This window comes from Salmo salar, chromosome ssa04 (genome assembly GCF_905237065.1).
Source record: "Salmo salar chromosome ssa04, Ssal_v3.1, whole genome shotgun sequence".
Taxonomy (NCBI): Eukaryota; Metazoa; Chordata; class Actinopteri; order Salmoniformes; family Salmonidae; genus Salmo; species Salmo salar.
This window is the reverse complement of record NC_059445.1, coordinates 61,590,671-61,614,601: the sequence shown is the minus strand read 5'-3', so window position 1 is coordinate 61,614,601 and position 23,931 is coordinate 61,590,671. Positions and strand designations below refer to the sequence as shown.

The 23,931-nt window shown below is 44.7% G+C and overlaps 2 protein-coding genes across 4 annotated transcripts; both read right to left on the bottom strand.

Moving 5' to 3' along the window:
• Positions 1-4,103: 4,103 nt before the first annotated feature.
• On the bottom strand, positions 4,104-23,898 carry tmem120aa (transmembrane protein 120Aa). 3 transcript variants are annotated; one of them, XM_014197081.2, is made up of 14 exons: positions 23,780-23,898; positions 23,282-23,402; positions 10,839-10,923; positions 8,744-8,862; positions 8,462-8,578; positions 8,162-8,221; positions 7,917-8,012; positions 7,552-7,641; positions 6,862-6,927; positions 6,506-6,567; positions 6,174-6,266; positions 4,696-4,760; positions 4,533-4,601; positions 4,104-4,408 (listed from the first exon to the last, which is right to left on the bottom strand). In XM_014197081.2, exons 3-14 carry the CDS (start codon positions 10,914-10,916, stop codon positions 4,295-4,297), a joined length of 1,029 nt encoding a protein of 342 aa, XP_014052556.1. In that variant the 5' UTR covers positions 10,917-10,923; positions 23,282-23,402; positions 23,780-23,898; the 3' UTR covers positions 4,104-4,294.
• LOC123742476 (serine/threonine/tyrosine-interacting-like protein 1) lies at positions 21,529-23,384 on the bottom strand. Its single transcript, XM_045717168.1, is given in 3 exon segments — positions 21,529-21,997; positions 23,062-23,123; positions 23,282-23,384. Coding segments are annotated over 3 exon segments (357 nt in total). The 3' UTR covers positions 21,529-21,805.
• Positions 23,899-23,931: the final 33 nt, after the last annotated feature.

Sequence of the window (23,931 nt, the reverse complement as noted above, 5' to 3'; positions counted from 1 at the left end):
GAAAAAATTAAGGGGCCTAGACAGCTACCCTTGGGAATTCCTGATTCTACCTGGATTTTGTTGGAGAGGGTTCCATTAAATTACACCCTCTGTGTTGTTAGGTAACTCTTTATCCACAATATAGCAGTGGGTGTAACGCCGTAACACATACATTTTTCCAGCAACAGACTATGATTGATAATGTTAAAATCCGCACTGAAGTCTAACAAAACAGTTTATATGGCCCTAATCTATGGATTTCACATGACTGGGAATACAGATATGCATCTGTTGGTCACAGATAACTTTTTTTTTAAAGTAGGGTCGTGGATCAGAAAACCAGTCAGCACCACACATCTCCTTTGCATAGAGTTGATTGTAGCCTGTGGAATGTTGTCCCACTCCTCTTCAATGGCTGTGTGAAGTTCCTGGACACATCAATCCAAAGCATCCCAAACATGCTCAATGGGTGTCTTGTCTGGTGAGTATGCAGGCCATGGAAGAACTGGGACATGTTCAGCTTTCAGCTTCCAGGGTTGTGCAAACCCACAGTTTCATCAGCTGTCTGGGTGGCTGGTCTCAGACGATCCCACAGGTGAAGAAGCCGGATGCGGAGGTCCTGGGCTGGCGTAGTTACACATGGTCTGTGGTTGTGAGGCCGGTTGGACGTATTGCCAAATGTTCTAAAACGATGTTGGTAGAAAAATGTACTTTCAATTCTCTGGCAACAGCTCTGGTGGACATTCCTGCAGTCAGCATGCCAATTGCACGCTCCCTCAAAACTTGAGACATCTGTGGCATTGTGTTGTGACAAAACTGCACATTTTAGAGTGGCCTTTTATTTTCCTCAGCACAAGGTGCACCTGTGTAGTGATAATGCTGTTTAATCAGCTTCTTGATATGCTTATCAGGTGGGTGGATTATCTTGGCAAAGGAGAAATGCTCACTAACAGGGATGTAAACAAATGTGTGCACAAAATGTGAGACAAATATGCTTTTTGTGCGTATGGAACATATCTGGTATCTTTTATTTCAGCTCATGAAACATAGGACCAACACTTTAGAAGTTGCGTTCATATTTTTGTTCCGTGTAGTTGCAAAGTTGCTAATTAGCTCAAATGCTAAAGTTGTTCATGATGAGATTAGAACACACAACCTTTGGGTTGCTAGACATTCATTTTTGCTTTACCAAACTTAAAATATCATACTAATTTGAATGTCCTGTGTTTACGTTTACTATGTTACGTCTAATCAATATAATGTAACATAAAGTAACATATCATACTAAATTAAGTGGCAAGGATTTTTGTTAAAGGTGCACTATGCAGAAATCGCTTCATTATTTCCTGGTTGCAAAAATTCTAATAGTTTGCCTAATTTCCGTTTATTTGACAAAACAAGCAAGTATAGTGTAGGGAATAATTTTACCATCTAAAACACTGTGAAATATATTTTCCATAACCAAAAATATTATATTTTCAGTTGTTTGAAGCTGGTTTACAAAACCAAAAGTAAAAGACGCAAAACGAAACTTAAGAATGGAAAGCATATAGAACAGATCTACCGCGTCTTTCAAGTAATCGACAGATCTATAACTCATATTTCTATGTGAATTTGGTCCGGTCTCCCAAAAAGTTACATATTGGAGCTTTAAGAGACCAGGCTAAACATTTTGGTTGCTAGAGTTTTGCTTAATATACACACACCCACTCACCCCAGCCAACCACCCTGTTTTTTTTGTTTTTTTAATTCACCGTCTCCGCAAGAGGCCTTTTGCCTTTTGTTAGGCCGTCATTGTAAATAAGAACTTGTTCTTAACTGACTTGCCTAGTTAAATAAAGGTTAACTAAAATAAATGTAAATAAAAATTTGACTTAAGCAACCTACTCTCCATAGCAATTGTAACATATCATACTTATTTGAGGTTCTCAGACACATTTTTTACTATGATACCTCTAGTAAATGTAATATAACTGAACATAAAGTAACATAGTATACGAAATGGAATAACACGGATTTTTGTCAAATATAATAGGTTTTATCTCTGAGACCAAGGTTTGTGACTTTGTGGCTGTGGTAACTCCAGATGAGCCTCACATTTATGTACATGGTGCTAAAGGCCTGCAGATGGCAATAATGAGTAGTTTCATCTTACCATTTACATTTACATTTTAGTAATTTAGCAGACGCTCTTATCCAGAGCGACTTACAGTAGTGAATGCATACATTTCAATTCATTTCATGCATTTATTTAAAAAAAATGTTTTTGTACTTACCATCCAAAGGTAACGTGTGCAGCCAGCTATACACTCCTATCCCCCTTGGACCTGTTCATACATAAAACATTCTCCATTCAGGCTGGCAAGAAGGCGGGAAAAAACGGGGGAAATATGCATACTTTTTAAAATCCTTTACAAAACAAGATTGCAGTCAGAGTGCAGTATAACTGCAGTACACTGCAGTATAACTTCAGTTAAGAGTGCAGTATAACTGCATTATGCTGCAAATACTGTGTCCAAAATAATAGTTTTTTTACTGCAGTAATGTTGCAGTGTAACTGCAGTTATTCTGCAATTACTGCGTCTAAAATACCATTGTCGACTGCAGTTACTGCAGTTTCAAAACGGCAATCTTGTTTTGTAAGGGATGAAACAACATTTTCCACCACCATGCTAGAGTGGCTAATGCTAGTCCTGGATGTTATGTGATGCGTTCAGCCAATAAGGTTTCAGTAGTTGTTTTTTTCATGGTCAGTGCTATCTGGGATCCTTGGGACTTCCCTACCCTTACCTTTAATGGGGTAGGGACGTCGCAAAGACCCTGGCTGTGCCTGTGTCCAATCCAGCTGGTCCTGCTGCCTATCCTGTGCTGCTGACTACCTGGCGTGCCCTAGAATTATGTCCGACTGCCACGCCCCTTACCATCACACCCACATACATTGAATTCCTAAAACATACACACTATTCATTATGGGTTTTAGGCTGAATATCTGTAAAACACTTGCTGATGTCAAAAGGGCTTTAGAAAATAAATGTGTTTGATTGAAGTGTGCTGCCTTCCATTTCGTTATACATTATCAGATAAAATTCCCTTATAAGATCCAATTTGTTTTATTGATATTATTTATTGACTATTAATTACACTTTTCAGATTGCACAAATTTATGAACATATAATTTAATAAACCTCTAAACAAAACTATCATTACATTAATTGCATGCTGCATCTGGGGTGAAAAATACATGTATTTTACTCTTAATCTAATTTTTACTTCATAATTTCACTTCATACATGTTTAATCTTTCTTATTAAAACTGTGAATAATGTTCTGTAAATGAGTTCATGGCAACAAATACAATACATGTCATTTTGAAACTATCAGACAAAAGATGAAAAAATGTACTGATACAACCTGATTGGCTGAACGCGTTACACAACAACATCCGGGACTAGCATTAGCCACTCTAGCATGGTGGTGGCAAACGGCTTCATAAAGAAAGTATGCATATTTTCCGTTTTTTTCAGCCTTCTCGCCATGAAATCGATTTAAGGTTGGAAAACAGACTCCTTTGCAGCCTGAATGAAGAATATTTTATGTACGAACCAGTCCACAGGGGATACGAATGTATAGCCGGCTGCACACATTCCCTTTGGATGGTATGATGAAACGACTCGATATCGCCATCTGCCGGCCTTTGGGCTACAGTGAAATGTGATAACGCCATGTTCCTGAAAGGTCCTATAATTGAATTAAATCGAACTCACTTTGATATCAACCATCCTATCAAACCATCGAGAAGAACACTATCCATCTTCAAAATAGTATCAGCCAAGAAGAAGAAAGTAAAATTGTCAACATATCCCTAACATATCAGTGGTAATACGCATGGCATAGTCTCCTGATGAGACATTTAATGAACAAAGCACACTCAGTCAGTGGCTTATTATTGCAGTGAGCTCTCTTTTGACACAGCTGAACATGTAGACAGTTTAGTGACTGTCAGTGCAAGGCATGTAATTCTCTTCCACTATAATATCTCCAACCTATTCAGGTAATCTCACACACAATTAAATCATACGATGCTGAAAGTGACAAGCTGCATTTCTCAGAAAAACAAAGAACAATGTGGTTCAACATTTTTACTCAAAACGAAACACATTAGATAAAATGGTGCAACAGAAAAAAGTAAACATTTGCAAGACAAACGCATAAAATATACATAAAAAGCATATTAGTACAAAACACATTTTGCACATATTCTTTTGAATAAATCGTTGTGTTCATAACAATGTCTAGTTATCTTTCTCTTCAAGTCTTATAGGCTCTTGGACTTGTCTTGGTTGTGGATGTACTTATGGTAGACTACTCCAAGTGTGGTGGAGAAGTTCCCCATGAACAACACAAGGTAGGAGCAGCCACACATGGAGACCTGTAGGGTGGGGAGGGAGGACAGGTTAGGAATACTGTTGCAAATGTTCACTTTAAATTTGACAGTCAACAAAATAAACAATAAAACAACTAAAGGAGCTTGCCACATATTAATATGCACTGACTTGCCACTCTTTACACTCTGGGAGCTGGGCCATCCTGAACAGTGTTAGGCCATTGTAAAGCTGCCAGAACTACAAACACACAGAACATAGTGGTGTCACTCTTCCTCTTACACAATACATACAACTGCAGAAACAACAATATCCAGAAACTGCTGATACTCACATGACCAAAGAACAGGAAGGGCAGAAGGAAGGTCAGGCCTCGCCACATCCACGACTGGAAACCCTCTGAGGTGGTGGAATGTTTGTTTACGTCACTAAATACACTACATGGCCAAAGTATGTGGACACCTGCTCGTCGAACATCTCATTCCCAAATCATGGGCATTAATATGGAGGTGGTCCCCCCTTTGCTGCTAACAGCCTACACTCTTCTTGGAAGGCTTTCCACTAGATGTTGAAACATTGCTTCCAATCATACACAAGAGGATTAGTGAGGTAGGGCACTAATGATGGGCGATTACGCCTGGCTCGCAGTCAGCGTTCCAATTCATTCCAAAGGTGTTAGATGGGGTTGAGGTCAGGGCTCTGTGCAGGCCAGTCAAGTTCTTCCACACTGATCTCGACAAACCATTTCTGTATGAACCTCGCTTTTTCCACGGGGGCATTGTCATGCTGAAACAGGAAAGGGCCTTCACCAAACTGTTGCCACAAAGTTGGAAGCCCAGAGTTATCTAGATTGTCATTGTATGCTGTAGTCTTAAGATTTCCCCTCACTGGAACTAATAGCCCCGTACCATTATTCCTCCCCCACCAAACTTTACAGTTGGCACTATGCATTGGGGCAGGTAGAGTTCTCCTGGCATCCGCCAAACCCAGATTCGTCCGTCGGGCTGCCAGATGGTGAAGTGTGATTCAACACTCCAGAGAACGCGTTTCCACTGCTCCAGAGTCCAATGGCGGTGAGCTTTACACCACTCTAGCTGACGCTTGGCATTGTGCATGGTGGTCTTAGGCTTGTGTGCGGCTGCTTGGCCATGGAAACCCATTTCATGAAGCTCCAGATGAACAGTTCTTGTGCTGACGTTGCTTCCAGAGGCAGTTTGGAAGTAGCGTTGTAACCGAGAACAGACGTTATTTACACGCTATGCGCTTCAGCACTCAGCGGTCCCGTTCTGTGAGCTTGTGTGGCCTACCACTTCACGGCTGACCTGTTGTTGCTCCTAGACGTTTCCACATCACAATAACAGCACTTACAGTTGACCGGAGAAGCTCTACCAGGGCAGAAATTTGACAAACTGACTTGTTGGAAAGGTGGTATTCTACGATGGTGCCACATTGAAAGTCACTGAGCTCTTCATTAAGGCCATTCTACTGCCAATGTTATCCTATGGAGATTGCATGGCTGTGTGCTCGATTTTATACACCTGTCAGCAACGGGTGTCAAACTAATTTGAAGGGGTGTCCACATACTTTGTATATATAGTGTATATGGAATGCACATATAATAACCATGAACTATACAATACCAGTAAACATGTACGATACAGCTGCAAACTACACTATGTGTTGATGATAATATCAGGTCAATGAGGAGTGATGGAGGAGGATATGTTTTTGTAATTTTGGTCATGTTACTCTTAAACACGTGATCAGTGAGTAGTCATGATGACACACAACAATGTGTGACTTCTCACTCACCAACTGTCAAGTCCATGTTGTGACTCTCTCCCAGGGCTCGAAGCCTGTACAGACAGCCACTCTGGTAATAGTACTGGAGAAACTGGACAAAACCTATTTTGCACAGACAACACAACAACAGAAGCGTACTGTATTAATACTGAGGCTGTTCTATTTCGTCCCAGGTTTCAGGTCAATCCCATTTCAAAGGTGAATGAATTGAAATGCCTATTCAAAAGTTGAATAGTGCCATTTGTTTTCAATAATGATAGCTTCATATTAAAAACAACTGTATGTGATTTACTCCATAGTCATTCTATCTCGCACTTAAAGATATTACAGTTGTGTCTTACTTTGGTACAAGCAGTAGGTGAGAAACTGATTCCTGAACATCTGGTAGAGTATGCCTTCCGGCCTGTAGGACAGACAGGGCAGTTAGATAAGTACTATGGTGCAAATTCCATTCTAGCCAATCAGAGGTAAAAAAAAAATGCATTTGGGTTAAAGGTCAACAAGCTACCTAATCTGTTCTTCTTGTCTTGTGCACTCATAAATATGGTAATAAAAATGGTAACATGGTAACTTACTAAAACTCCAGGCCTCTGGGGCTGCAGTGTTCAGTGTCTCCCTCGTGCTTAATTTGATCACACGCCCAGCCATAGTTAGAGTGATATCATATTGCAGATGTAGAACATTGGGGAGCACTTACCAAGTCAGCATCACTCCAGACAGGAAGCAGAACACATAGTGATGAAACACCCACCAACCCTTGATCCTGAAGGAACAAACAAACAAGTCACACCAAGATCTATGTACAGGCCACAGCGAATAAATAGCTAGGATGGACAGTACATATGATATATAAATCGAAGTGTATTATACATTATTGTACATCAAAGTACAGTAGTTAGTATCAATTCAGGACTGCAGTGTGTGATGTAAAAAGCCTCACAGCATGTGAGGATTTTTACATCACACACTGTGCAGGTATACGGAAGACGACAAAGAAAAATAGTATCGTATAGAAGTTAATCTATAGTGCAGACAAAGTATCCTTGTGTTTTACACAAGAGATGGCATATGCTGGGGGGACAAAGCAGCATCAACATGCCTCCATGTAATGAGGCTGACACAGACAAGGTGCTGTTTCATTGGACCACTGTTGTAGCGCAAACACACAGTGGTGCAGGGTCTTCAGCTGAATGCAAACACACAGTGGTGCAGTGTCTTCAGCTGAATGCAAACACACAGTGGTGCAGTGACTTCAGCTGAATGCAAACACACAGTGGTGCAGTGTCTTCAGCTGAATGCAAACACACAGTGGTGCAGTGTCTTCAGCTGAATGCAAACACACACCAGCAGTATGAAGTGGATAATGGCCTGAAGGATGACTACTGACCTGGAGCCATTGCTAATGAGGATACTCTCCCGAATGGTCAGTGTGCAGTAGTACCACACCAGCAGGAAGTTGAAGAGAGCGTCTAAGGCTCTGCCAAACAAAGACGGACACAACCACAAACACTACTTCACCAAGTTCACAGTTAAGTTCACAGTTAAGTTCACAGTTAAGTTCACAGTTAAGTTCACAGAGTTCAGAGTCAAAGACCAACAGGAGCAAACGTAATTTATAGGTATTAGTGCATAATAACAATATATTACAGCTAATAATACATACAATAGTGGAATGTTTTTAATGAGTTACTCATTTTAAATAATACTCCTGATATGGATTGTCAATAAAATGGTATATGAGAGGTTACTCACCTGTAACTAAATATAAAGCGACATGTGAATGAGAAGACGAGGAGTAGGACAGTGAGGACCAATTTGAATTTCTCATATTCATCTTTGTAGGCAAATCTTTTGGCGAGAGAACAGAGAAAAAGCATCTGTTATGTTCACCAAGAGGCAAACAGTTTGAGTTCATTTTGAGTATGAGTTCTCATTGTCATGTTATGACTTCATTATTACATTGCAATACATTTGTTAAATTACTGAAAAGCTCTTACTTGGAGTGTTTGTTGAGCAATGTTACATTCACGTTCCCAAGAACGAGACTGAGGTATAACCTGTACAGCAAAGGGGAGAGAATTTTATCAAGAGAATAATTGTCTACAAATCTTCTCTAATAGAGAGCCAAACTCACTCTGTCTAGTAGAGAGCCAACCCGTATGAAGCTAAACTGTTTTACACTGACAGTTTGGACTACACACTATGTGCTTAAGGCGTGTTGTAGTAGATAGCCTAACACCGAGACGGTAGCTTGCGAGCAGCTACTGCTATGCAAAAGACGCCTATATTTCTTTTACCCATTCTTCTTTGGCAGGAAAGACTCCATTTCAAAGAAAACATTTGGTCTGTCCTTGATAGATTCCTGGATCCCATCTATTGCATTCATTTCCTCTGTGCTCAGTGTTTCTTTGCATCTAAAGAGGAAAAGGACAACATGATTTAGTAATAAGTACAAAGCGAACCAATAGAATAACGAGAGTTATGACTACAGTGAGGTCTATTACACTGTGATTACTAGATAACATTGAAAAATGTGAGGTTCCATGTGTCCTATTACATCAACTGTGCTTGATACTCACTCTTCCAGCGACACTGTGAGCTCTTTTAATTTCTTCCTCTGTCGTGCTATGGCATTGGAACAGCTGTCTTGTAGCTTGGAGACCTCCTCAAGCTTCTGTTTATACAGACGGTGAGTCTCCTAGAGGAAAATAGAGATGGTAAGAACAATGTTGCATCTCTATGGTGCATTTGCAGCACACTGTATCATCTCAGTCACTCAGCAATGTGGTTGCACTAGATATGATGGGATATTTCACTGACACTTATTGTCATTGCACATAACCTAAGTATGACCATAAAGCTGTATCATAAAGCTTGCTTGTGCTGAGCCTATTCATTTTGTTTAGGTTAAGTTTCACAATCTACCTTGACATTTGTACAGACTTAACCGGATGTGGCCTAGGTCTCACACTTTGGAAATTATGGAAATCAATTTCAAAATGTTGGTCTAGTTGTACTGCTTGCTTGTGAGGCTTCCAATGCAGCCGTTTTTATCTCAATATCAACAACTTTTGGGGTAACAATTAAGTACCTTACTGTGATTGTTTTTAATTAAAATGGTCAAAAAGAAAACAAAAATAGCTTCTTAGCAAAGAGCAATTTCTCTAGCAAGAATTTTGGTAGGACTGTCTGTGAGTCATCTGAGTAGGGAGGAGAAAACAGAAAACTAGCTTTTATTGACAGAGAGGTTTGGAACTCTTGGTCTATAACTAATTTACCGCCTGGTGAGGTCACCTGGCAGGCCAAAACTCCATCCCACCACAACAGGCGGACATTTTAGGCGGTCTTTTCGAACAGCTCTTACACTAAAAGAGCATTGTTGTAATTTCACAGTATTATTCCAACCTCATAGTGGAAATATATAAAACAGAGGAAAATCACATTGACAGCACTGGGCCTTTAAAAAAGAAGAAAAGTGATAGCTACTGATCTGTGTGTCCTCCAATGTTATAACTTCTCAAGAGTTTTCATGTCAATTTACAGTGATAAGTTGTAGAAGAAAATTAAATTAGTTCCAAATATATTTGATAGTGATATCTTTTGTAGGTAGAAATCAGTTACTCTGGAAGCAGCCTAATATCACCAGGTTGTATACTGAATGTGTTTGATATCATAGTGGAATTTAATATGATATATTGAAGCAATAAGGCCCAAGGAAGTGTGGTATATGGCCAATATACCACAACAAAGGGTTGATCTTAAGCATGACACAACGCGGAGGGCCTGGACACAGCCCTTAGCCATGGTATATTGGCCATATACCACAAACCCCCGAGGTGCCTTATTGCTATTATAAACTGGTTACCAACGTAATTAGAGCAGTAAAAATAAATGTTTTGTCATACCCGTGGTATACGGTCTGATATACCAAAGCTGTCCGCCAATCAGCATTCAGGCCTCGAACCACACAGAGTATAAAGTATGATATATTACATGTATTCTATTTAGTATTGTACTGTGGTATGATTGTTGAATGTATTTTGGGAAATTAATAATAATATGTCACGGTACAATTAAAAAAAAAAAATTTTACGACATTGTTATGCCTGTCCAACTACCGCTGTAATCCTGTGAAAAGAACCTGTGTGCCAGTTTTTGTTTAATAAAATACAATACATATCCTAAAAGATGAAATCAGATGATCAAAACAGCTTTCAAACAGATTTCTGCTGCAGTAGCTTTCAACAAGTTTTTGGTCTGGAGTGGTCCATAAAATGATCCTACTGAAGAACCTTCATTCTTGCATTCTTTCTTAGGTGTGCTAGCTAGACAGCTAGGTTGACGGTTCTGAGTGTGGACAGCTTGTTTATGAATACCCAATGCCATGAATAATTCCCATGACATTTCGTTAGATTACTATTTCAAGGAACTCGCTAACGCTAGTCAGTTCAGGATTGTAAAATGTGCAATCACAGCTAGCTAGCCTACAAGTAGTTACATGTTTCTGGATTGGCGAGCATTTGCAGCCAACGTTACCTACCTAGCTAGCTGTCGTAAACACACATTGTGCGGATTAACTCGTTTATGGGCGACTGGCTGTAGCGAATTGGCGAACTGCTAACTTGAAGTCAGCAAGTTTGTAAGAAATATACTTTTCTAAAACATGCCCCTTACCTGGACCCGTTGAAAGTCCTTTTCCAGACACTCCCACTCCTGTAAGCAATCAGCCAAACTAGTTTGGTTGAATAACATTGTATTCCTATGTGGGCAAAGGCAAGAACACAAGAAATGTCAGCTGTGCAACAGTTGTAAGTCCTATCACTTCGAGGACACCTCATCCAACTCTGTTTATCCAATGAGGTGTCCCGATTCATTTCTTGAAGTTTTCACCGCCCACGCGTGAGCCAATGAACGCTTTCGAACAATAGAACAGCTGCTAGGGTAACTGTTATTACGGTATTTTTTGCGCAAGATCATGGTGTCCTCAGTGGCGGAAAAAGTACCCAATTGTCAAACTCAAGTAAAAGTAAGACACATATAAAAGGACTCAAGTAAAAGTGAAATTCACCCAGTAAAATACTACTTGAGTAAAAGTCAAAGTATTTGGTTTTAAATATACGAAAGTAAATGTAATTGCTAAAATATACTTAAGTATCTAAAGTAAAAGTATAAATATTCAAATTCCTTATATTAAGCAAACCACCCGACACGATTGTCTCGTTTTTTTAATGAATGATTGCCAGGGCCACACTCCAACACTCAAACATAATTTACAAAAGAAGCATTTGTGTTTAGTGAGTCCGCCAGATCAGAGGCAGTAGGGATGACCAGGAATGTTCTCTTGATAAGTGCGTAAATTTGACAATTTTCCTGTCCTGCTAAGCATTCAAAATGTAAGGAGTACTTTTGGGTGTCAGGGAAAATGTATGGAGTAAAAAGTACATTATTTCCTTTAGGAATGTAGTAAAGTAAAAGTTGTAAATATATAAATAGTAACGTAAAGTACAGATATCCCCAAAAATGACTTTAGTAGTACTTTAAAGTATTTTTACTTAAGTATTTTACACCACAGGGTGTGCCACTGGACCTTATCATTACATTGATTATATAATCCTGACAAGTTGTCATTCAGCATTCCTATGAAATTCTCAGGACCTATGATTCCAGAATATCAGCAGGACAAATGTATAAATGTGTATAAGTTGTTTTAGCTGCACTAATGCCTGGGTCTTCAGAAATAATAATATTGCATTACATATGGAAAGTGAATATCTTACAATGAACTGATGATCAGCAAGCCTATGGCCTGACAAGTAATGCATTTACATTTACGTCATTTAGCAGACGCTCTTATCCAGAGCGACTTACAAATTGGTGCATTCCCCTTATGATATCCAGTGGAACAACCACTTTACAATAGTACATCCATATCTTTTTTTTTGGGGGGGGGGGTAGTAGAAGGATTACTATATCCTATCCCAGGTATTCCTTAAAGAGGTGGGGTTTCAGGTGTCTACGGAAGGTGGTGATTGACTCCGCTGTCCTGGCGTCGTGAGGGAGCTTGTTCCACCATTGGGGTGCCAGAGCAGCGAACAGTTTTGACTGGGCTGAGCAGGAACTGTGCTTCTGCAGAGGTAGGGGGGCCAGCAGGCCAGAGGTGGATGAACGCAGTGCCCTTGTTTGGGTGTAGGGCCTGATCAGAGCCTGAAGGTACGGAGGTGCCGTTCCCCTCACAGCTCCGTAGGCAAGCACAATGGTCTTGTAGCAGATGCGAGCTTCAACTGGAAGCCAGTGGAGTGTCCGGAGGAGCGGGGTGACGTGAGAGAACTTGGGAAGGTTGAACACCAGACGGGCTGCGGCGTTCTGGATGAGTTGTAGGGGTTTAATGGCACAGGCAGGGAGCCCCGCCAACACAGAGTTGCAGTAATCCAGACGGGAGATGACAAGTGCCTGGATTAGGACCTGCGCCGCTTCCTGTGTACGGCAGGGTCGTACTCTGCGAATGTTGTATAGCATGAACCTACAGGATCGGGTCACCGCCTTGATGTTAGCGGAGAACGACAGGGTGTTTGTTGTCCAGGGTCACGCCGAGGCTCTTAGCACTCTGGGAGGAGGACACATTTGAGTTGTCCACCGTGATGGCGAGATCATGTTAAGGGCAGTCCTTCCCCGGGAGGAAGAGCAGCTCCGTCTTGCCGCGGTTCAGCTTGAGGTGGTGATCCGTCATCCACACTGATATGTCTGCCAGACATGCAGAGATGCGATTCGCCACCTGGTTATCAGAAGGCGGAAAGGAGAAGATTAATTGTGTGTCGTCTGCGTAGCAATGATAGGAGAGACCATGTGAGGATATGACAGAGCCAAGTGACTTGGTGTATAGCGAGAATAGGAGAGGGCCTAGAACTGAGCCCTGGGGGACACCAGTGGTGAGAGTACGTGGTGCGGAGACGGATTCTCGCCACGCCACCTGGTAGGAACGACCTGTCAGGTAGGACACGATCCAAGAGTGAGCCGCGCCGGAGATACCCATCTCGGAGAGGGTGGAGAGGAGGATCTAATGGTTCACAGTATCAAAGGCAGCAGATAGGTCTAGAAGGATGAGAGCAGAGGAGAGAGAGTTAGCTTTAGCAGTGCGGAGAGCCTCCGTGACACAGGGAAGAGCAGTCTCAGTTGAATGATCAGCCTTGAAACCTGACTGATTTGGATCGAGAAGGTCATTCTGAGAGAGATAGCAGGAGAGCTGGCCAAGGACGGCACGTTCAAGAGTTTTGGAGAGAAAAGAAAGAAGGGATACTGGTCTGTAGTTGTTGACATCGGAGGGATCGAGTGTAGGTTTTTTGAGAAGGGGTGCAACTCTTGCTCTCTTGAAGATGGAAGGGATGTAGCCAGCGGTCAAGGATGAGTTGATGAGCGAGGTGAGGTAAGGGAGAAGGTCTCCGGAAATGGTCTGGAGAAGAGAGGAGGGGATAGGGTCAAGCGGGCAGGTTGTTGGGCGGCCGGCCGTCACAAGACGCAATATTTCATCTGGAGAGAGAGGGGAGAAAGAGGTCAAAGCATAGGGTAGGGCAATGTGAGCAGGACCAGCGGTGTCGTTTGACTTAACAAACGAGGATTAGTAGAAGAGCAGCATCTAGTGAAGATGAGGTCAAGCGTATTGCCTGCCTTGTGAGTAGGGGGGGACGGTGAGAGGGTGAGGTCAAAAGAGTAGAGGAGTGGAAAGGAGGCAGAGAGAAATGAGTCAAAGGTAGACGTAGGGAGGTTAAAGTCACCCAGAACTGTGAGGGGTGAGCCATCCTCAGGAAAGGAACTTATCAAGGCGTCAAGCTCATTGATGAACTCGCCAAGGGAACCTGGAGGGCGATAAATGGTAAGGATGTTAAGCTTGAATGGGCTAGTGATTGTGACAGCATGGAATTCAAATGAGGAGATAGACAGATGGGTCAGGGGAGAAAGAGAGAATGTCCACTTGGGAGAGATGAGGATTCCAGTGCCACCACCCCGCTGACCAGATGCTCTCGGGGTGTGCGAGAACACGTGGTCAGACGAGGAGAGAGCAGTAGGAGTAGCAGTGTTTTCTGTGGTAATCCATGTTTCCGTCAGCGCCAAGAAGTCGAGGGACTGGAGGGTAGCATAGGCTGAGATGAACTCTGCCTTGTTGGCCGCAGACCGGCAGTTCCAGAGGCTGCCGGAGACCTGGAACTCCACGTGGGTCGTGCTCACTGGGACCACCAGGTTAGAGTGGCAGCGGCCACGCGATGTGAAGCGTTTGTATGGCCTGTGCAGAGAGGAGAGAACAGGGATAGACCAGCACATAGTTGATAGGCTACAGGAGAGGCTACGCTAATGCAAAGGAGATTGGCATGAAAATTAACTAAACAACTGGGGAAGCGAGAGAGCAGGGCCTCCCTCACTAACAATTCACTGAAACACTAAAACGCTAAAATATAACTTTTCTAGCTACCACTAGAAATTAAAATTGATGTAAACTACAGTGGTTCAATGTTTCCAGGAATAGGCTCAAACTTAGTTTATTCCGCTAGATAACTTGGTACAGTATTCTTCCGTGAAAACCCACCTAGTGCACCGTGTCCTATGACGCCGTAGCTAACTAGCTAACAAGCATGCTAGCATCCTATAAACACACGGTTAGCACCAATACTTGGTAACAACAAGCTACCAATGGATCATTTGTGTCCGTGTCTATTTCATAACGCAGAAGTAATTAAACGTTGGCTAGCTAACACAAAGTCAGTCCTGCTAGCTACACAAGTGGCCTACACATCTCGAATGTTCAGAAAGTTAAGCTTACGTTGCAAAAATCTTATTGACTAAAAATGATACAGCTAGCTGGTAGGGTTAGCTAGCTAGCAGTGGGCGCGTTGTAGACTATGTTAGAAAATGTAGCTAGCTAGCTAACCTCGATAGTTACTCTGTACTACGCCTCTATCTTGATACAAAGACAACTATGTAGCTAGCTAACATTACACTAGTTCCGTTGTAATGTATATAGTTTCTACAGTACTGCTAATTGGTAAAGTTGGCTAGCTAGCAGTGGCTGTGGTGTTATGGTGTTGACGCCGTTTCGAAAACGGCGCGAACGAACGAATACAGCTGGCTAGCTAACCTTGTAAGTTCCTCAGAGCTACACCTTTATCCTTGATACAAAGACAGCAGATACAACTATGTAGCTAGCTAACAATACACTAATCAAATCGCTCAGTGTAGTATGTTTGAGTGTGTGGTTAAAGTCCTGTGAGTGTACATCAAGCCTGTGAAAGAGAGTCAGTGCAAAAAATAAGAATAAAATAAGGGGGTCGATGCAAATAGTCCTGGTAGCCATTTGATTAACTGTTCAGAAGTCTTATGGCTTGGAGGTAGAAGCTGTTAAGGAGCCTTTTGGTCCCAGACTTGGCGCTCTTGTACCGATTGCCGTGCGGTAGCAGAGAGAACAGTTTATGACTTAGGTGGCTGGAGTCTTTGACCATTTTTAGGGCCTTCCGATACTATAAACACACAGTATTCTCATTACTAAGCCAATCAACATTTCTTCAGATTCCCAAAACAGAAACTGGAACAGCCTGAACTTCACTATTTCTATTACACATTCCAAAGAAGACAGGAAAGTATATAAAGATAACTTGCCCCTAATGTATATTTCAAGTGGTGCAAAAGAAAAGCCATGGCTGCAGCACTACAGCGGCTTATTCTGTGACTTGAAAAAATCTCATCTGCAGATCCAGTGTTGAGACGAGAGCCTAAATGGGTGTCACGACTCCTGCCAAGGGTGACTCCTCTCCCTGTTTGGGTGGCGCTCGGCGGTCGTCGTCACCGGCCTACTAGCTGCCACCGATCCCTTTTTCCTTTTCTGTTGGTTTTGTCTTTATTTGTATCACCTGTGTTCCATTAGTGATTAGTTGGGTATTTAAGCCCATTTCCCCACCTGTTCTGTGTGCGGGCTTATTTCGTTCTTGCACTGTGTATTGTGTAAGTGGAACGTGTTTTGGGTCACTGTCTTTTGATTACACCCTGTTGTAATTTTGGGTGTATACTCTCTTTGATGGTGCATTTATTAAAGCACTATAGCAAACGCTCTTGTTTCCTGCGCCTGACTCCACACCCACTACATCAAGCTTTACAGAAGCCCGCACCATTTAAGTATGGAGTCAGCAGGAGCAGCCGTCACCCCTCTCCCCTCTATGGAGGAACGGGTCCTCCACCACACCACCGTACTCCATCGAATCGGGTCAGCGATGGACCAAATGATGGAGAGGATGGACCGATGGGAAAGGAGTGGTCTCCTCTCTTCGCCTCTGACTCACCAGATGAGTTCACCTACTCCGCTCCCTCCATGTCTGGTTCTGGCGCACTACGTCTTGCGCTCCCGAGGGAGTACAATGGAGCAGCAGCGGGGTGCCAGGGGTTTCTGCTTCAGATTGACTTATACCTGGCTACCGTGAGGCCGACTCCCTCGGGAGAGGAGAGTGTGAGCCTCCTCGTCTCCTGCCTGACGGGGCGAGCGTTGGAATGGGCCAACGCTGTCTGGAACAACTCAGCGAGAGAGAACTACCCTGAGTTCACCCGCCGTTTCCGGGCCGTATTCGATCACCCTCCAGAAGGCCGGGCGGCGGGTAAGCGACTGTTTCATCTCAGGCAGGAGACGAGGAGCGTGCAAAACTTCGCTCTGGAGTTCCGGACCTTGGCTGCGGGGGCCGGGTGGAACGACAGGGCCCTAATAGATCATTACCGGTGCAGCCTCCGGGAGGACGTCCGCAGGGAGCTAGCGTGTCGGGACACTACACTCTCCCTGGATGAACTGATTGACATGTCAATCCGACTGGACAATCTGCTGGCTGCCCGCAGGCGTTCAGAAAGGGTCCTGTCAGTTCCACCTCCTAGCCCTCCCGCGCCCATTCCCATGGAGCTAGGAGGGGTCGCATCTAAGGGGACCGGAGGAGGGCGCTCCTCCTGCACCAATTGTGGTCACCGAGGACACACGGTCGACCGGTGCTGGGGGGGGTCCCTCTGAGAGTCGAGAGGGCAGGCAGAACACTCCTCGTTCACCACAGGTGAGTCAGCACCAAACTCACCCAGAACCCTCTGTTGGTCATATGTTTGTTTAAAAAAAAAATCTTGATTTTTTTTCCCCTGTTCCCAGCATAAGGCGCTAGTCGATTCAGGCGCAGCGGGGAACTTTATGGATCGCGGACTCGCCCTCAAGCTGGGAGTTCCACTAGTGCCCGTTAGATTCCCCCTTCCCCGTGCACTCCTTAGATAGCCGGCCATTAGGGTCAGGGCTGGTCAGGGAGACCACGGTGCCACTGGACATGGTAACGCAGAGGAATCATAAGGAGCGAATTAGTTTCTTCCTTATCGATTCACCTGCTTTTCCAGTGGAGCTGGGGGTGCCTTGGCTGGCCAGTCACAATCCCAAGATTTTGTGGAAACAGGGGGTTCTCCAGGGGTGGTCAGAGGAGTGTTCAGGTCTGGGAGTTTCCATCAGTGCCACGTCGGTGGAGAGTCCAGACCAGGTTTCCACTGTGCGCATTCCCCCTGAGTATGCCGATTTGGCTCTAAATTACCACCTCATCGACAGGGGGATTGTGCGATAAACCTCCAGGTTAACGCTGCACTTCCCAAGAGTCACGTGTACCCATTGTCCCAGGAGGAGAAGTTGGCTATGGAGACATATGTCACGGAATCTCTGAGACAGGGGTTCATTCAGCCCTCCATCTCACCCGTCTCCTCGAGTTTATTTTTCGTGAAGAAAAAGGGGGGAGGTCTGCGTCCGTGCATTGATTATAGAGGTCTCAATTCCATTACAGTGGGGTTCAGTTACCCACTACCTCTCATCGCTACGGCGGTGGAATCATTTCACGGAGCGCGTTTTTTCACGAAACTGGATCTCAGGAGCGCGTAACCACATCGGGCCACTATGAGTACCTCGTCATGCCGTATGGGTTGAAGAATGCTCCAGCCGTCTTTCAATCCTTTGTGGACGAGATTCTCAGGAACCTGCATGGGCAGGGCGTGATAGCGTATATCAACGATATCCTGATTTACTCCGCCACCCGCGCCGAGCATGTGTCCCTGGTGCGCAGGGTGCTTGGGAGATTGCTGGAGCATGACCTATACGTCAAGGCTGAGAAGTGTGAGTTCTCCAAACGAGCCGTCTCCTTCCTGGGTTATCGCATTTCCACCTCGGGGTTGGCGATGGAGTGTGACCACGTTAAGGCCGTTCGTAATTGGCCGACTCCAGCCACGGTGAAGGAAGTGCAGCGGTTTTTGGGTTTTGCCAATTACTACCGGAGGTTTATCCGGGGTTTTGGCCAAGTGGCGGCTCCCATTACCTCACTGCTGAAGGGGGGGCCGGTGCGTTTGCGATGGTTGACAGAGGCGGACAGAGCTTTCACCCAGTTGAAGGCACTGTTCACTGATGCGCCTGTGTTGGCGCACCCGGACCCCTCCTTACCATTCATAGTGGAGGTGGACGCGTCCGAGGCTGGGGTGGGTGCCGTGCTATCTCAGCGCTCGGGTACGCCACCAAAACTCCGCCCCTGTGCTTTCTTTTCTAGGAAGCTCAGTCCGGCGGAGCGCAACTATGATGTGGGGGACCGGGAGCTGTTGGCTGTGGTCAGTGCTCTGACCGTGTGGAGACACTGGCTTGAGGGGGCTAGACACCCTTTTCTCATCTGGACTGACCACCGGAACCTGGAGTATATCCGGGCAGCTAGGAGACTGAACCCACGTCAGGCACGGTGGGCCATGTTCTTCACCCGGTTCCAGTTCACTATTTCGTATAGACCAGTTTCCATGAACACTAAGGCCGACGCGCTGTCCCGTCTTTATGACACTGAGGATCGGCCCATCGATCCTACTCCCATCCTTCCAGCCTCTAAGCTGGTCGCACCGGTGGTATGGGAGGTGGACGCGGACATCGAGCGGGCGCTACAGTTAGAGCCTGCGCCTTCTAACTGTCCAGCAGGCCGTAAGTACGTTCCGCTTGGTGTCCGTGATCAATTGATTCGATGGGCTCATACGTTACCCTCGTCGGGTCATCCTGGGGTGGTGAGGACAGTGCTAGGCTTTAGGGGGAAGTACTGGTGCCCCACCTTGGCTAAGGACGTGAGGTTTTATGTCTCTTCCTGTTCGGTGTGCGCCCAGAGTAAGGCTCCTAGGCACCTTCCTAGAGGGAAGTTACAACCCCTCCCCGTTCCACAGAGGCCGTGGTCTCACCTGTCGGTGGACTTTCTCACCGATCTTCCCCCGTCTCAGGGGAATACCACGGTCCTGGTAGTTGTGGATCGGTTCTCTAAGTCCTGCCGTCTCTTCCCGTTGCCCGGTCTCCCTACGGCCCTACAGACTGCGGAAGCTCTATTCACCCATGTCTTCCGGCACTACGGGGTGCCGGAGGACATCGTTTCTGATCGGGGTCCCCAGTTCACGTCCCGTGTATGGAGGGCATTTATGGAGCGCCTGGGGGCCTCGGTCAGCTTGACCTCCGGTTATCACCCCGAGAGCAATGGGCAGGTGGAGAGAGTGAACCAGGAGGTGGGTAGGTTTCTGAGGTCGTACTGCCAGGACCGGCCAGGGGAGTGGTCCAGGTACATACCTTGGGCCGAGCTGGCCCAAAACTCACTCCGCCACTCCGCCACTCCTCCACTAACATGTCACCATTTCAGTGTGTGTTAGGCTACCAGCCGGTCCTGGCACCGTGGCATCAGAGCCAGACCGAGGCTCCTGCGGTGGAGGATTGGGTGCAGCGCTCCAAGGAGACCTGGGGGGGCTGTCCAGGAGGCCCTTAAACAAGCAGGGGGACGACAGAAGAGGAGCACTGACCGCCACCGCAGTGAGGCCCCCGTATTCCAACCAGGGGACAGGGTCTGGCTCTCGACCCGAAACCTGCCCCTTCGCCTGCCCTGCCGGAAGCTGGGTCCGCAGCGTGTAGGGCCCTTCAAAGTCCTGAGGAGGATAAACGAGGTGTGTTACAGATTACAACTCCCTTCTTATTATCGTATTAACCCCTCGTTTCATGTGTCTCTCCTCAGGCCGGTGGTAGCTGGTCCCTTACAAGACGGTGAGGGACATCGAGGGGTCCCCGGCGTATACAGTACGTGCCATTCTGGACTCAAGACGCCGGGTGAGGGGCCTGCAGTACCTCGTGGACTGGGAGGGGTACGGTCCGGAGGAGAGGTGCTGGGTGCCGGTGGGGGACATACTGGATCCAGCACTGTTGAGGGATTTCCATCGCCTCCACCCGGATCGCCCTGCGCCTCGCCCTCCGGGTCGTCCCCGAGGCCGGTGTCGGCGCGCTGCGGGAGCCGCGTGTCAGGGGGGGGTACTGTCACGACACCTGCCGAGGGTGACTCCTCTCCCTGTTCGGGTGGCGCTCGGCGGTCGTCGTCACCAGCCGACTAGCTGCCACCGATCCCTTTTTCCTTTTCTGTTGGTTTTGTCTTTATTTGTATCACCTGTGTTCCATTAGTGATTCGTTGGGTATTTAAGCCCGTTTCCCCACCTGTTCTGTGTGCGGGCTTATTTCGTTCTTGCACTGTGTATTGTGTAAGTGGAACGTGTTTTGGGTCATTGTATTTTGATTACACCCTGTTGTAATTTTGTGTGTATACTCTCTTTGATGGTGCATTTATTAAAGCACTATAGCAAACGCTCTTGTTTCCTGCACCTGACTCCACACCCACTACATCAAGCGTTACAATGGGGAACATTTGCAAGTTTCATGAACTGAAATAAAAGATCTTTGAAATTTTCCAAACATACAAAAAGCTTATTTCTCTCAAATGTTGTGCACAAATTTGTTTACGTCACTGCTAGTGAGCATTTCTCCTTTGCCAAGATAATCCATCCACCTGACAGGTGTGGCATATTAAGAAGCTGATTAAACAGCATGACCATTACACAGGTGCACCTTGTGCTGGGGACAAAAGGCCACTCTAAAATGTGCCACAAATGTCTCAAGTTTTGAGGGAGCATGCAATTGGCATGCTGACTGCAGGAATGTCCACCAGAGCTGTTGCCAGATAAATTAACATTAAATGATCTACCGTAAACCGCCTCCAACGTTGTTTTAGAGAATTTGGCAGTACGTCCAACCAGCCTCATACCACAGACCATGTGTAACCACACCAGCCCTGGAGCTCCACATCCGGCTTCTTCACCTGCAGGATCCTCTGGGACCAGCCACCGGGACAGCTGATGAAACTGAGGAGTATTTCTGTATGTAATAAAGCCCTTAAGAAAAACTCATTCTAATTGGCTGGGCCTGGCTCTCCAGTGGGTGGGCCTGGCTCCCAAGTGGGTGGGCCTATGCCCACCCAGGCCCACTCATGGCTGCGCCCCTGCCCAGTCATGTGAAATCCATAGATCAGGGCCTAATGAATTTACTTAAATTGACTGATTTCCTTATATGAACTGTAACTCAGCAAAAAAATTGTTGCATGTTGCGTTTATATTTTTGTTCAGTATAAAAAGTGGAAGAAAATACATGCAGCCTACCAATGAAAACACATATTCTCTCAAAACTGGAGTACAGATCAGCATCCACTGAATCTGCCACATTAATGTGAAGGATGGTGTGGTTTCCTTTTTCCAACCTAATTTCAAAGAAAAACATTTTATTGAAACAACTATTTAGGACATGCTCCTTTGACATGTAAATACGAGTCCTCACACACGTGACTAGTGTCTTCAGAGACATTAACAAGTGCGCTCAGTTTTAGGTCTTTTAGGACGTGGGGATTGATAGCCTGCTTGTAATCGCCTAAGTAGAGTTGACCTGGCAAGAGCTCTACTGTATAAGGCCTCAAGCTCTCCAATTCCTACATTCACATGAATGAAACAGACAGCAGAACAATCTATGCAAATCACCACTTTGAGAGACTTATCACCTGAGTATGTTTAGCAATTTCTCAACAGATTCTCGCAATATGAAGCAAATGTTTGGAGCAATGGAAGTGTTACCTTTATTGTGTGAAGGATGTTCTGTGTTCTAAAGAAAGGATTCAAAGCTGAGAACCTCTGATAGCCTCCTTTCAGAATCTGGACAGGATAGCGGTTTGATTTTGTCAGGGCCTCAGCGCATTCCATAGCCTCACCCACCCACCCACACACAACTATCTCCCTGATGGGATATCATGGATTTAATATCATTGTCAATCATTGGGGTGGCAGTTAGCCTAGTAGTTAGATCGTTGGACTAGTAACCCGAAAGATTGCAAGATCAAATCCCCGAGCTGATGAGGTAAAAATCTGTTGTTCTGCCCCTGAACAAGGCAGTTAACCCACTGTTCCTAGGCCGTCATTGAAAATAAGAATTTGTTCTTAACTGACTTGCCTAGTTAAAGAAAGGAAAAATAAAATTGACAATCTGTCAAAGCTGTCAATTCAATTAAAAACAGTTGAGATTAATTTACTTCCGCCTCACACAGAGCTTCATTGAAACTAGTCAAACACATTAAAAAGTATTATTTTTCATTCATCAACCACAATATTCCTCATACTCTCAGGCATAATGAATTTGCCTTTAGAGTCCTGTAGATGACATCTCAAATATTTTTTATTTTATTAAATTGAACCTTTATTTAACTAGGCAAGTAAGTCAGTTAAGAACAAATTCTTATTTACAATGATGGCCTACTGGGGAACAGTGGGTTAACTGCCTTGATCAGTGGCAGAATGACAGATTTTTACCTTGTCAGCTCATGGATTCGATCCAGGGACCTTTCGGTTACTGGCCCAATGCTCTAACCAATGTTCAATGCCGCCCCCATTGAACATTGCAACTTATATTTCAAAATGGCAAAATAATTGAAGCAGAGTATTTTGAACCTAAGGTGGGATGAGCTATTTGGTACTGTGTTAATGACTGATTTGACACTCATACCTATTTTGTATTTCTGGCAGTGATGATATGGCTGGCATTGTACTGTCCTTTAGCACGAGTATCTGAGGAAACGGCACAACCATTTGTCCACTTTTTATAAAAGGCAACTTTTATCGTATTGTTAGATTGAATCTTAGAAATAAGTTGTGTTTATCAACACAATGGATTTGTTTAAATCGTGTTGAACCAATATGACAGTCAGACCCCACTGGCCTCTTACCAATCAAACAGAGGTAGTTGAATTCTGGTAGTCTGGACAGGCGAGTGTACTGATTAAGAATGTTGTAAAGCTCAGGCACATCACAAAAGGTTGTTCCAGCCATTACAGGAAGCCTGACAACCTGAAAATAAAAGTCAGTGTTTTCAAAAACCTGCATTGGACTACTACCCTAGCTAGTTAGCTAACGTTAGCTTGCTAACATCATGCTTCCAATACTAGCTAACTTGTTTCAGGAACACAAATATTTGTTTTCTCAGGGTATCAACATCTTTCTGTAGATAACGTTAGCTAGTCGATTTTTTCAAACAAACATCAGATATGGTAGAGCACCCTAGATAGCTAGCTACCACAAAAAGGATTTGACCCTAGCCTAATGTCCATCTCTGCCGTTGACTGTGACGTTAGGTCTCTGCTAACAACACACATACTCTCATTCACTGATAATGCTAGTAACAAATATGCAGGCAGTTAACGTTACAGGTTCGGGCAGAAACTTACCTGGTTAGGGTGAAAATGACAAAACGACTTTTCCCACTCAAGTTAACTAACCAAGGCACTTAGCTAGTTAGCTACAACATTTCTAATACATCTCTGAACTAACCACACAAAATGTAGAGGAAATTACACAGGTTTGTTTAGGTTTTGTTGCT